The 13,989-nt window shown below is 43.1% G+C and overlaps 1 protein-coding gene and 1 long non-coding RNA gene across 5 annotated transcripts in view; both read right to left on the bottom strand.

Moving 5' to 3' along the window:
• Positions 1 to 2,812: 2,812 nt before the first annotated feature.
• The window catches only part of LOC109418703 (uncharacterized), a 149,980-nt gene continuing 138,803 nt past the window's right edge, over positions 2,813 to 13,989 (bottom strand). For all 4 annotated transcript variants that reach the window (XM_029857320.2, XM_029857324.2, XM_029857328.2 and 1 more), the window contains 4 exons: positions 5,750 to 6,303; positions 5,094 to 5,464; positions 4,513 to 5,034; positions 2,813 to 4,451 (listed from right to left, as the gene is read on the bottom strand). In XM_029857320.2, coding sequence (XP_029713180.2) covers positions 3,345 to 4,451; positions 4,513 to 5,034; positions 5,094 to 5,464; positions 5,750 to 5,831 — 2,082 coding nt within the window. In that variant the 5' untranslated portion in view covers positions 5,832 to 6,303 and the 3' untranslated portion in view covers positions 2,813 to 3,344. The remainder of the gene's footprint in view (positions 4,452 to 4,512; positions 5,035 to 5,093; positions 5,465 to 5,749; positions 6,304 to 13,989) is intronic.
• On the bottom strand, positions 8,458 to 11,480 carry LOC109428704 (uncharacterized). The gene is made up of 2 exons (XR_003896319.2): positions 8,738 to 11,480; positions 8,458 to 8,678 (listed from the first exon to the last, which is right to left on the bottom strand). It is a non-coding gene; the product is annotated as an uncharacterized LOC109428704 (long non-coding RNA).

Genomic DNA, 13,989 nt, shown 5'->3' on the forward strand with positions numbered 1-13,989 from the left:
CATCGTAGAGGAGACGATTGTCGCCGGTATTTGCGGCTTTCTCGCCTTCGTCAGCCGCCCACAATCGTTTACCCTTCTTACATGAGCGCTTCACTTCCTTCTCGAGAGCCGAATAGCGCTGACGGGCTACGGCTTTGGCTCCTCTTGTTATCGCTCACTCTATCGCGACTTTGGTGCTCCTTCGCTCCTCCAGGTATTATCTGTGATCCACTGCTTTCTCTGGGTGCGTAGCTCACCCAAATTATTTTTGCCGTTGGCGATGAAGGCTTTCTTGATGGCGTTCCATGCATTTTCTACGCTTCCACTTTCCGGGATATCCGCAGCACGGTTCTCCGGTTCCTCGACAAAGAACCTTTTTACCGCAGCGTCTTCCAGTCGGCGTGTGTTGAATCAGCGCCCGATTTTCTTTCTGTTGATGAATCCTCGCAATGTGTTGCCGGTTCTCGCCGATTGGGAGATAATGGTCAGACGCAATGTCGGCGCTAAGATTGTTCCGCACATCAAGAAGGCTCCGTCTCCATTTTCGGCTGATGCAGATGTGGTCGATTTGATTTTCCGTGACGCCATCACGGGAAACCCATGTCACTTTGTGCACTGGACGATGAGGAAAGAGCAATCCCCCAATCACCATATCATTGTTGCCACAAAACTCTGCAAACAGCTCTCCGTTTTCGCTCATTTCTCCGAGACCATGGCGTCCCATGACGTGCGCATAGTCTGAGTTGATGGAACCAACCTTCGTGTTGAAGTCACCCATGAGGATCTTGATATCACCTTTTGGAATCTTATCCACGACAGCGTTCAGTTGGCTGTAAAATTTCATTTTGTGCAAAACATTGCATTTCGGCAGCATCGGTCGGCTGTGTTTAGAATCTGGCTATATTTATCCTTTCGTTGATAGGTTCTCACTTCATGAGCGCAGCGTGGGCGTGAGCACTGAGCAGGAAGCCAACGCCACGGTGACGAGGAGCGAGTTCGCCTCGTAGGCCAGAGTATACAATATATTGCAGAATTTGGCCCGATGCCAATCTGTGTTCTCCAAAGTTCGGCCAACGGACTTCGCTGAGTCCTAGGATTTCAAGTAGCTTGAATAGATTATGCTAAGGGTCTTTTTTGCTAAGGATTTTTCCACGAGCAGAAGAGAATATCAAAAGCACAATAAAATATGTTATTTTGGCATAATAACTGTGTAATGGAATCAGTAATTCTTGTGTTATTAACATATCTTATAATGTTATAAACTTGTCTGTCATAAGTGGCAAAATAACAAAAATCATAACATAAAAATGTACCTGGAAGACCAATTTAATAACATGTTTTGTTAGATTCCATAACAACTTAATAACAATGAATTTTGCAGTGAATTTGAAAACTCGTTAGTATTGTGCTATAGTTCATCACATATTTGTACATTTTCAATAGTAGAATAATAACAAAACTTGGTCTACAACAAAGTATATTATTGAAATGTTATTTGCTGGATGAATCTTAATAACATGACCATAACAAAATTAGATTGTCCAACAAAACATGTTATGAAAAAGTAATACTTTGATAAGTTGATAATAACAAACTATGATATAAAAACAGACTATGTGAATCTGTTGTTATGAATTTGATTTTCTCCTCTGTTCGGGTCAGCACTTGTCGTATTTATCCAACTCAACAAACCTCGGAGATTAAATGTACGACTCAAGCTGAAACAAATCATCATTTTGCAACTTGTTGGATGAATAACTAGGGGAACTTACGTATTCTCGGCAGTGTTGTTCTCTTCGTCATGGAGGGTTTTTTGAAACCTGTAGGTCTCAGAGTTGGCCTCAAATCCTTCCCAACCAAGCTGAGTTATATGTCCCAATTTCAGACAATTCGGCCCACAAAAACCCCCCATGACGAAGAGAACAAACCTGCCGATAATACCCATCGTCACCCTATTTCGATTGAGTTTTTGTGTATGGGACTTTTGTTTCTGAGGCCCTGTTCTATTATTCTAGTGATGATCAAGTTAACTTTTCGATACTTTTTCCTATTTTGGGTGCAATGAATAAATGAAAATTAATAATTGTTAATATTAAAGAATGTGATATTCTCAGACTAAAAAAACGGTATTGTTTCAGCATTTTTTTTATTTACAAATAAATGTTAAAGATTGTGCTAACAACATACATACATGTCCGCATATGTGCCTGTTTACTGACCTAGGCAAGTATGTTGCTGCCACATCAATCAACCAACAATCAAAGACGCAGTTTTTTTTAACGATGCGCCTATCCATGTGCAATACAAAGCAATGTGGCGTAAACATCGGAGAGTATTTATTCAGTTTTTTTCTTTATCTGTAGTACGGTTTCAATTCTTTTTCATCTGGTGGTACATGTAAATATATATCAATCTGTGTTTGTTTTGCTAGTATATTTAATCCGTTTCAAATTTCGAAAGACATGAATAGAAATGTTTAAGGCTTTTCAAGCTTGCTTGCTTTCAGCTCACAATTGCTGTTCCGTGTTTCTTTCTCTATGTGGATTGTGTTTCCAAACATTTTAGTTTGTGCTTACGCTGAAACATTTCGCTGCACAGTGGATCGCAAAAGCTCGCATAGCTCAATCCAATTGGGGGAAATATTTCACGTGTGCATGTAGTGACTTCTTTTGTGGCTGCGCACGCAAGCTTCGTTTGATTTCAGGTTTGTTCTCGTTTATGCAAGGTACACTTATTTTCAACAATTCTGTAACAATTAAATTTGTTCTCTGGTTATTATAGATTCTGATTGCTTTAAGCTTATCATACTGTTTAATTTCTGTTTTGTTATTTGTTTTCGGTTTTTAGTGACAACCACTTAACAACGAGTGTGTGTTTATTGGATTTCAATCGAAAGTGTCTTACGTCTTACAAGTATGTAGTATAAAAGCGTAGATATCTAATTGAAGAAGAGAGAACCCCTGCACAAAAGGAGTACAGAGGAAGAGATTCGCTTGTAACTATCGAAAATAACACTATTCTATTTATTCTACTAGATTCGTCGACCGACATTTAGGACGCTAAAAGTTGAGTTGAGATGAAAGTTGTATAAACTAAATTATTCAATAGTTCTACAACCTACGCTTTGGCGGACGATTCAAAGCGAATTACTCTAGATCGGTTAGAAGTTGTTAAAGTCAAGAAAAACGACAATAAATAAAACTATTTGCTTTCGAGAGATTTCTTCGATAGTTCGTGTACATATCTGATTTGGTACAAATTTTGTTAGCGGCTAAACGATATTTATCAGCTTTTTATAGCTCTACATGACGAAGACTAGATGCCTCATCTTTTTTTGTGATTTTGATCATCCCTTCCCAATAAATTTAATATCTAAAGTGTCCCTTTCGTCCGCGATAGTTGTGATAAATTCTAAGGGGTTGATAGCTGCCATTGGAAGGCTGTAGTGGCTGCTGCTGTGGTGATTGCGTTTGACCGTTTGCCTCTGGGGCTGTGATATTCAGGGCGGATGTAGATGGGACTGTGGTCATGCGTGAAGCACAGCGTGGTGCCAGGACAAAGTGGTACAGGAGGAAATAAATCACGGCAACAGCACAGGCAGTGATGGCTAGCACTTGGAAGGTAGCGATCAGACATTCCAGCTTTGTCCACGTTCCAATCAGGGCACCGATGAATCGGCCCAGACAGAAGTGGAAGATGACGGGCAGAGCTTGTCCAGTCGTGATGATACGGCGGGGGAAAATATGTCGCATGTAGAATATGATCGTCAACCAGGTTAAACCAAGGGTTATCGGGTAAAGGAAATCTATGACTACGCGCCACCAAGTCACATCCAGGCTGGCCAAAAGGGAGAAACGGAAGATGAAAGTTGTAATAGCAGCGATCAAGATGTTCGAATGTCCACAATAGTCAACGATGTTTTCGGCAAACCACAGGATAGGAATTACAAGCAGTGCTCCCAGAATTACAAAAACGCTCCATGTTGGCCCGTAGTACTCTTCCATGTTGGGAATCAGCTCGTAGTTCTTGACCAGAACCCCCTCGTAGTTGTCCAGTACGCTCCAGAATGTACCCAGAATCAGCGTAACCAAGCATAACCCAGCGGCTTCTGGAACGTATCTTCGTATAGCTGACATAGGAATGGCAACCATTCCGCATTTGGTGTGCCACCACATCTCTGGTGGAGATAGGGGCATTCCGGAAGACAGTAGAAGAACAATAGCTGCCAGCACCACCAAAGCTACGTAGACGTAGTAAGTTTCGAACACCCAGGAAAGTACAAAATAGAACAGAGCCCAACCGATTGCCCCCCAGACAATCTGGCGTCCAAAGTCTCCTCGACCGGTAGAAGTCTCTCTCGTGGCAATGATGGTGGCCGCATTCAGGAGTACGATGGCAGCTAGTGGGAAGGCGTCAGCAAACGATCGCAGCAACAAGTATGACCAGAATGTAAGCTCTGGATCACCAACAATCTAAAATAAAAAGCATCATTAGACTTTCCGAAAAGTTGTACAAGAAATTCAATCTTCTTACCCTCATGCAGACACTTTCAGCCAGCACGCTCTCTTCGTTATCATACGGATTGTGAACCTCGCACTCGATCTTCGGAGTACAGTGCGACGAGTTGATCAACAACTTCATCCAGACAACCTGCTTCTCCGGAATGTTGCACGAGAACCCGTCCAACGGATAACGGCACCACTCGGCACTGTGCGTATCGTTCTCGTCATTCACCGCGCTGCGTAGCACCGTTTCGAACCTGAGCGACTCGGTAGCCGGGGTGTAGGCGTGACAGATCTCCGACTCGGGACCACCTTTCCGTTCGCATATGTGTGGAACGGGAATCGGAGTATTGTCCACCTCGACACGTGGCAGTTCCAAGTTGGCGGGTGCGACTTCCAAGTCATCATCTATCAGGTCGTATTCCTCATCTTCAATCGAGCTTTCGGTGGATGGCGGTACGGTAACTCCTTTGGTGTAAGGATGATTCAGGTTTTCGAACTCGATCGGTTTTTGGCAAGTGTAGGAGCAGTTTGTCAGCGTTAGGTGGCCAATCTGGAATACGGAGAGAATAGGATTAGTCATTTCCAAAACTTGAAATCAAACAGAAATACCTTTTCTCTCTTCCAGTGGTAGCAGGTGCGTTCCTCCGAACATCGTTGCTGAAAGATGATGGCTCCGTCAAGATCACAAGCAAAGCTCACTTGCGATCGACTGGATTCTTGGCGTTCGATCGGTGGTACGACGAAGAACAGAATGGCGTAAAGAATCGCTGAAAAGATCATACAAAACGAGGCCAGAAACCGAAGCCGTCTTCCGTACGATGATCCGTTAGTTCCTGCAAGGCGATCAGCTAGCGGTGCGAATATCAGCGGTCCCAAAATGGCGATCAGTGGAGCCACTACGGAGATGATTTGTGATTCCTTGTAATCTAACCCGGTTAGGGTCATGTGCTTTTGTAGGTACGGATGCAGGCATCCTAGAGCTGCATGGAGGAGATTCAAAACGATAAGAAACTAACATTAACACGGATTTGTGAGCTTTTTATGAATGCTCCATCAAATTGCTTTAGTGCAAACTTTGTTATGGAGACGCATGGTAGCTCACATCTAGACCTTATATTCACATGAAGTTAAACAATCCCAGTTCAAGTTGTAGTCTACCGCATGCAGTAAACACCAATTTTAACGTTCGGTCTAATGTTTGGTTACCAAACAAATCCAGCTTTCTTTACCCAACCAACCAACGACAAACAGTTTTTATCACTTACCCGCATAGAACAGAAACAGGACGATTTTGAGCGAGATGAGGTTCCGGTTAACCAACGGTTCCTTGAAAGGTGGCGCTCCCATCTTTATTGTATCACTTTTCACACCTTTCACGCGTAAATTTCTCTTATCACTAGGTTTTTCTTCACTACTATAGTATACTTAGCACGTGCGCTGTCCAGCTAGACACAGTCAGTCACTTGTCACTACTGCTGCCGTTGCCGCCGCAGCTAGTCAGTGGCAATATCTCTCAACCTCGGGGAGTGGTTCAGCAAATGTTTGGATAGCATTGAACCATTTCCTTCATCACCGTTGTCGTCATCGTCGTCGGCGTCGTCGTCGTCATCGGACCGGGAAAGAGTTGCCGTATGCTGGCGTAGCCGAGCGGAAATGGAGTGATCTAATGGTCTCCCAGCGTTGGAGTTTTTCGCTGGCCGCTGGTCGACGGTTGCTTCTTCGTTTTATCACTCTTTTCTTATCGGTTTTGTACACTCGTTCCACGGTCCGAAAGTTGCGTTTCGTCGTTTGTGGTTTTTCTGCTGCAGACAGGAAAAATCTGGAATGAAAATGAAAACGGAAATGTAGGACTATCAAATCAATCAAAAGGTCTCACTGTGTTAATGGTGATGGTGGGTAAAAGGTTTAGAGCAGCATAAACCAGTGGGTCCCAGACAATTTTTTTGTGCGCGATATGAGGTTCTTAGAAATTACGAAAAAAATGGTAGGGGTTAAGCTGGCTGCCGTGGAAGCTATGGCTATCAACACAAGTGTGTCAACCAGCTCCGGACAACTTACGATCAGTTACAGTACAAAACTAGTAAATTGGTAAACTAGTAATAACTGGAACGGGCTCACCGATAAATATCAGAGCGAATTGCATTGAACTGGCCCGGCTAAGAAACGACGATGGGCACCCAATTTTTAAAAGAATGAGGAAATCTGCTTATTAGATACCCAAGAAGTGGGTCCTCAGATTATGGGGGAGGGGGGGGGGGGTGTTTGGGTGGTCCACTCACTAAAACTAAACCCTCATTCTTTCTCTTCCTTACCTTTACGGTACGTTCATTAGGGATGACTTCGAGTAGGAGGATGGGAGCAGATTGTACATGAGTACTCTCTTTAGTAAGCGTTCCGCCAGCTACCGTCTTAAGTTGTCCTCTAAGATGGAGGCCTGGCTAGCACAATAGTTCTTGGAAGGGGCGTTGTACTCAAGCTCTTGGAAGGGGAGGGGGCAAACTAAACTTGCTGTTGGTAGGCCCGCCATATTCATTGTAGTTTAAGTAAGATTCGGAAGACCGTGGAAGTAATGGAATCTCACTTGCCCGCCCCCGTACACATCCTTTCAACAATATTGTCCAAAGTGATCACTACCGCATATGTATATGTTGCATACTCGATCTTTGCTCCAAGGAGTGTGGGCCATCAAAGAGCACGTGCTCCACGGTGTCGTCGCAGTTTACGTACTCTGGACATGCGGGGGAGCCTGCATGTCCGAATCTGTGCAGATACCACCTAAAGTACCCATGACCTGACAGAAATAGTGTCAAGTGAAAGTTCACCTCGTCACCTTACCCATTCAGACACTGGCGGTATGAACCTGTGTGTCCATCTTTCCTTATTGGAGGAATCCAATTCTCTCAAATATTTCAACATAGACGATGTTCTAGCGATCCGTCTCACACTTCTTATGCCGCGTCGTGCAAAGCATTCTTCATCCTCTGCCACCTCTAGTGCTATACGGATCATGTTGCTTTGAGACTGTGCGCTGCCCTTTGGTCAACGCATAACCACTCCAAGGCACATCAGCCTGTGGGTGATCTTGAGTCGCTTCACGTTTCGGTTGACCACTAGCGCACTCGACCACGCAGCGGCGCCGTACCGTTATCCTCGACAGAATGATCTTAAACAGTTTCCCGGCGGTGTCCAGGCTTCAGTGTTTATGTCAATAGAACTAGTCCTTGTCCTTTCCAACTCTCCGTAAATTCGCCTCTGTCTAGGCACACTTGCATGGCCATGCAAGAGCTAGCCTCGATGGCCGTCTTAATGACTACTTTCGGGATACCATCCGAACCCGGAGTTCAGTGCCTTGTAGGAGGTGCAGTTTTTGGTCGCCCCGCATGGTTCTCAGCATCTAGGTGTACGTATCCACTTCGACTGGCTGGCTTCCCTGCCCCTTGTACGTTTACAATCGACTTGGGAATCTGATTGTTTGCAAGGGCCGTACCCCTTTTCTTTGATGGTCCTCTCTCTTCTACCGCGCGGTTCTCCCCCCCCCCCCCCACCCGGGAGGCCACGTCTCTCCGGCACACGTCGTCCATGTAGCTTGAGCAGTGGGGTGGTTTGCGCTCTCTACTACTGCTACGCCGGCTGTACGGTCTCGTCCACAATTGTCGCGTTCTCAGCATAGAAGAAGTTGTCAGTTTGGGTGGACCACTCCTCTTTGCGTGCGACGGCCGCAAAGTTCGGCCGTAAATGTAACGGTTTCTCCGGTGGACCACAAAAAAAAAAATAAAACACAAGCACTGAGTGAACCACGAACAGAATCTCGTTATAAAAACTTGGCTTAAGCGCCAATCCCCAGCGTAGGGATTGCCAAATCTCAGTTCAAGGTTGCCCGGTAACTCGTCGGCCTCGTCGTGAGCCCACAACGTTCTCGCGAAATATGTAAGATCAGTTCACCTTAAATCACGAATCAAATTAGAAAAACCTATTCAAAATTTACTGAAATATTGCATCAAAATCAACCTTTATTTACTAAATCAAAAAATTCTCGCCACATTTACATGCACTTCGATTGGCCAATCACTACATTCGTTTTCTTCATCGTGTACACTTCTCAAATCTTCGCATGCATCTACTCACGATCACGGCCTCGATGGACGCCGGCAGGACAAAGTACTGCTCGATACTCCCGCAACCGACCGCTTTGCGCTGTACATGATTAACACTCATCACTAAGCTTCTAGGGTTTACACTCTTTTATCACTTACGTCGGTTGGTTTGGTGCTCTGCAAACTATCTGGCTCTCCAAGACCTGAGCAGTCCGACAGGACGACTACGTAGACCACCGCCACCCCACTTGATGGGAAAATAGATCTGATTACAGTCTAGACTCCTACTACACGGTTGGTTCGGGGGTGCAGTAGGAATCCGTGTTGTGGGAATCACAGAGCTTATGGGATTTTGCCTAATTGGGGGTGTGAGCGAATATCTCAGGCGTATTACAAGATAGCACCATACTTTCTTTGGCAAAGTTGTAGTACTAGAACAGATCTACCACACAATGCCAACTATCATCCAATTAGTTGGCAATTTGGCCGATAGAGGCGCTATGTAGAAGTGGTTGCTATGTACACTCGCCAGTAGAAGCACTCATAAGTTATCACATGCAATATCTCTAGATCTACTTTATTTGGAATAATGCTGTCTTCGGCAAAGTTGTACAGTAGGTCAACAACTATCTGGCGATTTATTGATTAGTTGGTGATTTTGCCGCTAGGTGGCGCTAGATGTCAAGCAAAGCTTCAAACTCCGCTATCTCGAGATCCAGAGCAGATAAAAAAGTGCCGTCTTCAGCAAAAATCTTCAGGAAGTCAAGAGCAATCTGGTGGCTCAACAATTAGTTGGTGATTTCGCCGCTAGGTGGCGCTAGTTGTCAAGTAAATCTTCAAACTCAGCTATCTCGAGATCCAGAGCAGATAGAAAAGTGCCGTCTTCGGCAAAGTTCTTCAGGAAGTCAAGAGCAATCTGGTGGTTCAACAATTAGTTGGTGATTTCGCCGCTAGGTGGTGCTAGTTTTCAAGTAAAGCTTCAAACTCCTCAAACGCTATTTCCAGATCCAGAGCAGGTAGAAAAGTGCCGTATTCGGCAAAGTTCTTCAAGAAGTCAAGAGCAATCTTGTGGTTCAACAATTAGTTGGTGATTTCGCCGCTTGGTGGTGCTAGTTTTCAAGTAAAGCTTCAAACTCCTCAAACGCTATCTCGAGATCCAGAGCAGATAGAAAAGTGCAGTCTTCGGCAAAGTTCTTCAGGAAGTCAAGAGCAATCTGGTGGTTCAACAATTAGTTGGTGATTTCGCCGCTAGGTGGCGCTATTTGTCAAGTAAAACTTCAAACTCCGCTATCTCGAGATCCAGAGCAGATAGAAAAGTGCCGTCTTCAGCAAAAATCTTCAGGAAGTCAAGAGCAATCTGGTGGTTCAACAATAAGTTGGTGATTTCGCCGCTAGGTGGCGCTAGTTGTCAAGTAAATCTTCAAACTCAGCTATCTCGAGATCCAGAGCAGATAGAAAAGTGCCGTCTTCGGCAAAGTTTTTCAGGAAGTCAAGAGCAATCTGGTGGTTCAACAATTAGTTGGTGATTTCGCCGCTAGGTGGCGCTAGTTGTCAAGTAAAACTTCAAACTCCGCTATCTCGAGATCCAGAGCAGATAGAAAAGTGCCGTCTTCGACAAAGTTCTTTAGGAAGTCAAAAGCAATCTGGTGGTTCAACAATTAGTTGGTGATTTCGCCGCTAGGTGGCGCTATTCGTGAAGTAAAATTTTAAACATCTCCAGCTCGGGATCCAGAGCAAATAGAAGAGGGCCGTCGTGAGCAAAGTTCTTCAGGAAGTCAAGAGCAATCTGGTGGTTCAATAATTAGTTGGTTATTTCGCCGCTAAATGGCGCTAGTTGTCAAGCAAAGCTTCAAACTCCGCTATCTCGAGATCCAGAGCAGATAGAAAAGTACCGTCTTCGCAAAGTTCTTCAGGAAGTCAAGAGCAATCTGGTGGTTCAACAATAAGTTGGCGATTTCGCTACATGGTGGCGCTAGTTGTCAAGTAAAGCTTCAAACTCCGCTATTTCGAGATCCAGAGCAGATAGAAAAGTGCCGCCTTCGGAAAAGTTCTTCAGGAAGTCAAATCTGTTTATTAGGTAGGATCCGTTAAGGTAAAATCTATTTAGGTCCCTCCATTTAGGTAACGTTACCTAAATGGAATTTGATTGTGTTTACCATCATTGATGACGTCAAACCCGACATCAACCTATCATTGACCTGTTTTCATTTTAGCCGGCAAACCCAATATAGACCCAACAGTTGTTCGATGTTGGTCCAACAGTGGCCCAACATACGATAAAAATTGACCCGACTTTGACCCGACATTGAATAATTTTTCAGTCTGGCGGAATTTTGTAGGGTTTTTCGTTTTTCGTGCCCATCTAGTTGTTTGAATGACAAGTTTGACCTGAGACCCTCCAAAACCCCCGAAAATGCCCCTAAAGCCCCTCCTTTCCTGAGACTCCCTTGAAAGTCCTCTGAAACTTCGCATGACCCCCTTTAAATCTCCTAGTCACGCTCCCTTCTTGAACTTCTTTTCAACCTTGTACTCCATTTAAGTAATAGACTGAATCCATTTAGGTAATAAATCCATTTAGGTAAAAATTCTATTTAGGCAGTCCCGACTCATTACCTAAATGGAGGTTTTGGTGTATCAAAAAAATCTTAGCGGTCATCTAAATTGGTTCACAAACACATCCTATACCCTTTGTTTATCTCTTGGAAGATTTTTATGGCAATTTACGAATGACATTTCCAAGGCATATGTTCCATGCAATCTTCAGAAATTTCTATACAATACCCTCCAGAAATTTCATCATAAATTCTGCTAAAACAACTCCATGCTTGAGAAGCTCATGGATTATTAAAGAAATTTCTCCAGGATTTTTTTCAGAAAACCATACATGGATTCCTGACATTCTAACAGGGTTTTATTTTTAGAAAATAAAAAGTCCAGCATTCTTGCAAAAATTTCTCCAAGAATTTAAAAAAAAACCCTAATTAATCCACCTAGCGGTGATGGTGCCTTTCTCGTGCTTTCAACAAAACTTGAGCGACATGTTGATGACAATGACCTAAATACAAAATGAAAACTGCTTGCTAAATCTATTCAATATGGATACATTTTATATTAGCATAACATCAAATATTCAGAAAATATAAGACAACGATCCAAAACTCAAACCAAACAAGTGTCATGAAGCAGCAAAATTTTGAAACGTTATTTTAGATTTTCCGGTCATCATTTCATGACTCCGGATATCTACCCCAACTAAACTAACCGCCATCTTGAACATTGAGACACCATCTTGGATGTTCTGGTATTCATTTTTGGACTCTGCACCTAAAATTACATAAAATAGTCGCCGTATTGAATTTTGTCATGTCGTTTATGATTTTCTGGTTACCAGTTTTGGACGAAGACCGGCATTCTTTCCCATTCAAACTATAGTCAAATTGCAGACCTTGTGAAACAGCGCACAGCTTGGGTTTTCTGATTACAAATTTTGAATTCTGGACATATTTTCATACAAAATATGCCCATAATGCAAGAATTAAAAATCCTATAAAATAGGAACTAACTTGAATACTGGGCCATTATATTAGACTTTGGACCGCTAGTTTTAGAGCTCAAAATTCCATAAAACAGCCACCATCTTCTGTTGACGCGATCAAATTCTTATTTTTCCATTCAACGTTGACCCGTCCTGCTATAAATTTACACCTTAGGAATCTGAAATGGTACGATTTGATGGGATCGCTTTAGTTTTGTCTATATTTTGTTCTTATATATGAGAACTTAGACCTATTCGTCACTGTAGTTCATACCTAATGTTTATCAGGCCATTAAACAAAGCCACGATTTAATTTTTCACATGAACGTTGGTTCTGCTACACAACAACTAGTCTCTAATGTGATCTAAGACTATTTTCTTGCTACCGTTCATTAGATTATCAAAAAATCTGGGATCTGATGTGTTGTATGTATGGGTTTGGTTCATTTTTATATTTTGTAATTTCCGGTGAGATACCCGGATCTGATTCCATGACATTACCGTTTGTCCCAATTATGGTCTGAGAATATTTTATTGCTATTTATTCACCTTTACCTAATCACCGCGATTTGACATATCGCATGAATGGGTTTGCTTCACTTTTACTTCTAACCACTTTCGAAGCCACAGCTGAGCCCGCAACACTACCGGGAATCTAATGTGGTCTGACCCTATTTTTCCATCAGGTTGTCAATAAGTCGTGATCAGTCTTGTTAGAGATCACAGTCATTTGGACCTTTTCGTCGATATTCGGCCTCCTTTGTCTCCGACATTCGCAACACAAGCAATCAAACTACTGTTCGAAACAAAAATGTCAAACGAATGCACTTCACAAAGATATCGGCTTTGGGAGACGGTTCGGCTTTTGTTATTCCTGTCTTCTTCCATATTAAGAGCTATGTTGCCCATCTGCAAAAATTCGGTAAAGGTAGCAACTTCTACCGAAGTTCGTTAGAGTTTGACACATAAACGATAACATTTTACCGAAATTTGTTATTTTTAACAGAATTTCGTTAAAAATCCATTACCGAACGCTCAGCGGTTGAGATTTCGGTAAAAATTACCGAACGCGATTAGCTGTGTGTGTGTCGTATTCAATGCAACATGCAATAATAAACTAATATTAACATTCATAATCGGAATTGGCTGAAAATCTATGCGTAAAGCTAGAATTAGACACGTATCATCGTGTCAAATAACATTGATTTGACCCTTTCTTATGTTTATTGATCTTCGTTCTACTGCTCGTGTTGTGTGTAGGTAAGAGGTAACGATAGCGCACGAATGTAACAAAGACGACTGACACCCGACTGCGACAACGAAATGAAGGTAGTAAAAAGTGTCGAATGTTTACAAGACTGGTCGTGATTTGATGTACCGCATCCATGGGTTTGGTTAAATTTTACATTTTACTACCCGGATCTGATTCCGAGTAACTACCGGCTGAACCAAATATGGTCTAACATTATTGTCTTGTTAACTGCTCATCGGTTAACCAAAAACGCTGCAAATTGAAGGTGTCACATGCAGAGTTTGACAATTTCGACGGGACTCTCGGAACCAATTCCGGAACACTACCAGTTGTCTTTAGTGTGACGTAAGGCTATTTTTTTTTAAAGACAATTCACACCGTCTTCAGCCAGAGGCTGCACAGACTGAACACATTACTTACACTAGACAACAGACAACACACAGAACACCCAGTGGCCCAGTGACGAATTTTTCGATTGACGAAAAGTTTCCACCGACTGGAGCGGGAATCGAACCCACACTTCGAGGCTTACGAACGCCTAGACGACTGCCGCCGCTAACCGCACGGCCACGAAGCCCACATATAGCTAAGCATATAGCCCATTTTATAGCTAACTGTTCATCA

This window comes from Aedes albopictus, chromosome 3 (assembly GCF_035046485.1).
Source record: "Aedes albopictus strain Foshan chromosome 3, AalbF5, whole genome shotgun sequence".
Taxonomy (NCBI): domain Eukaryota; kingdom Metazoa; phylum Arthropoda; class Insecta; order Diptera; family Culicidae; genus Aedes; species Aedes albopictus.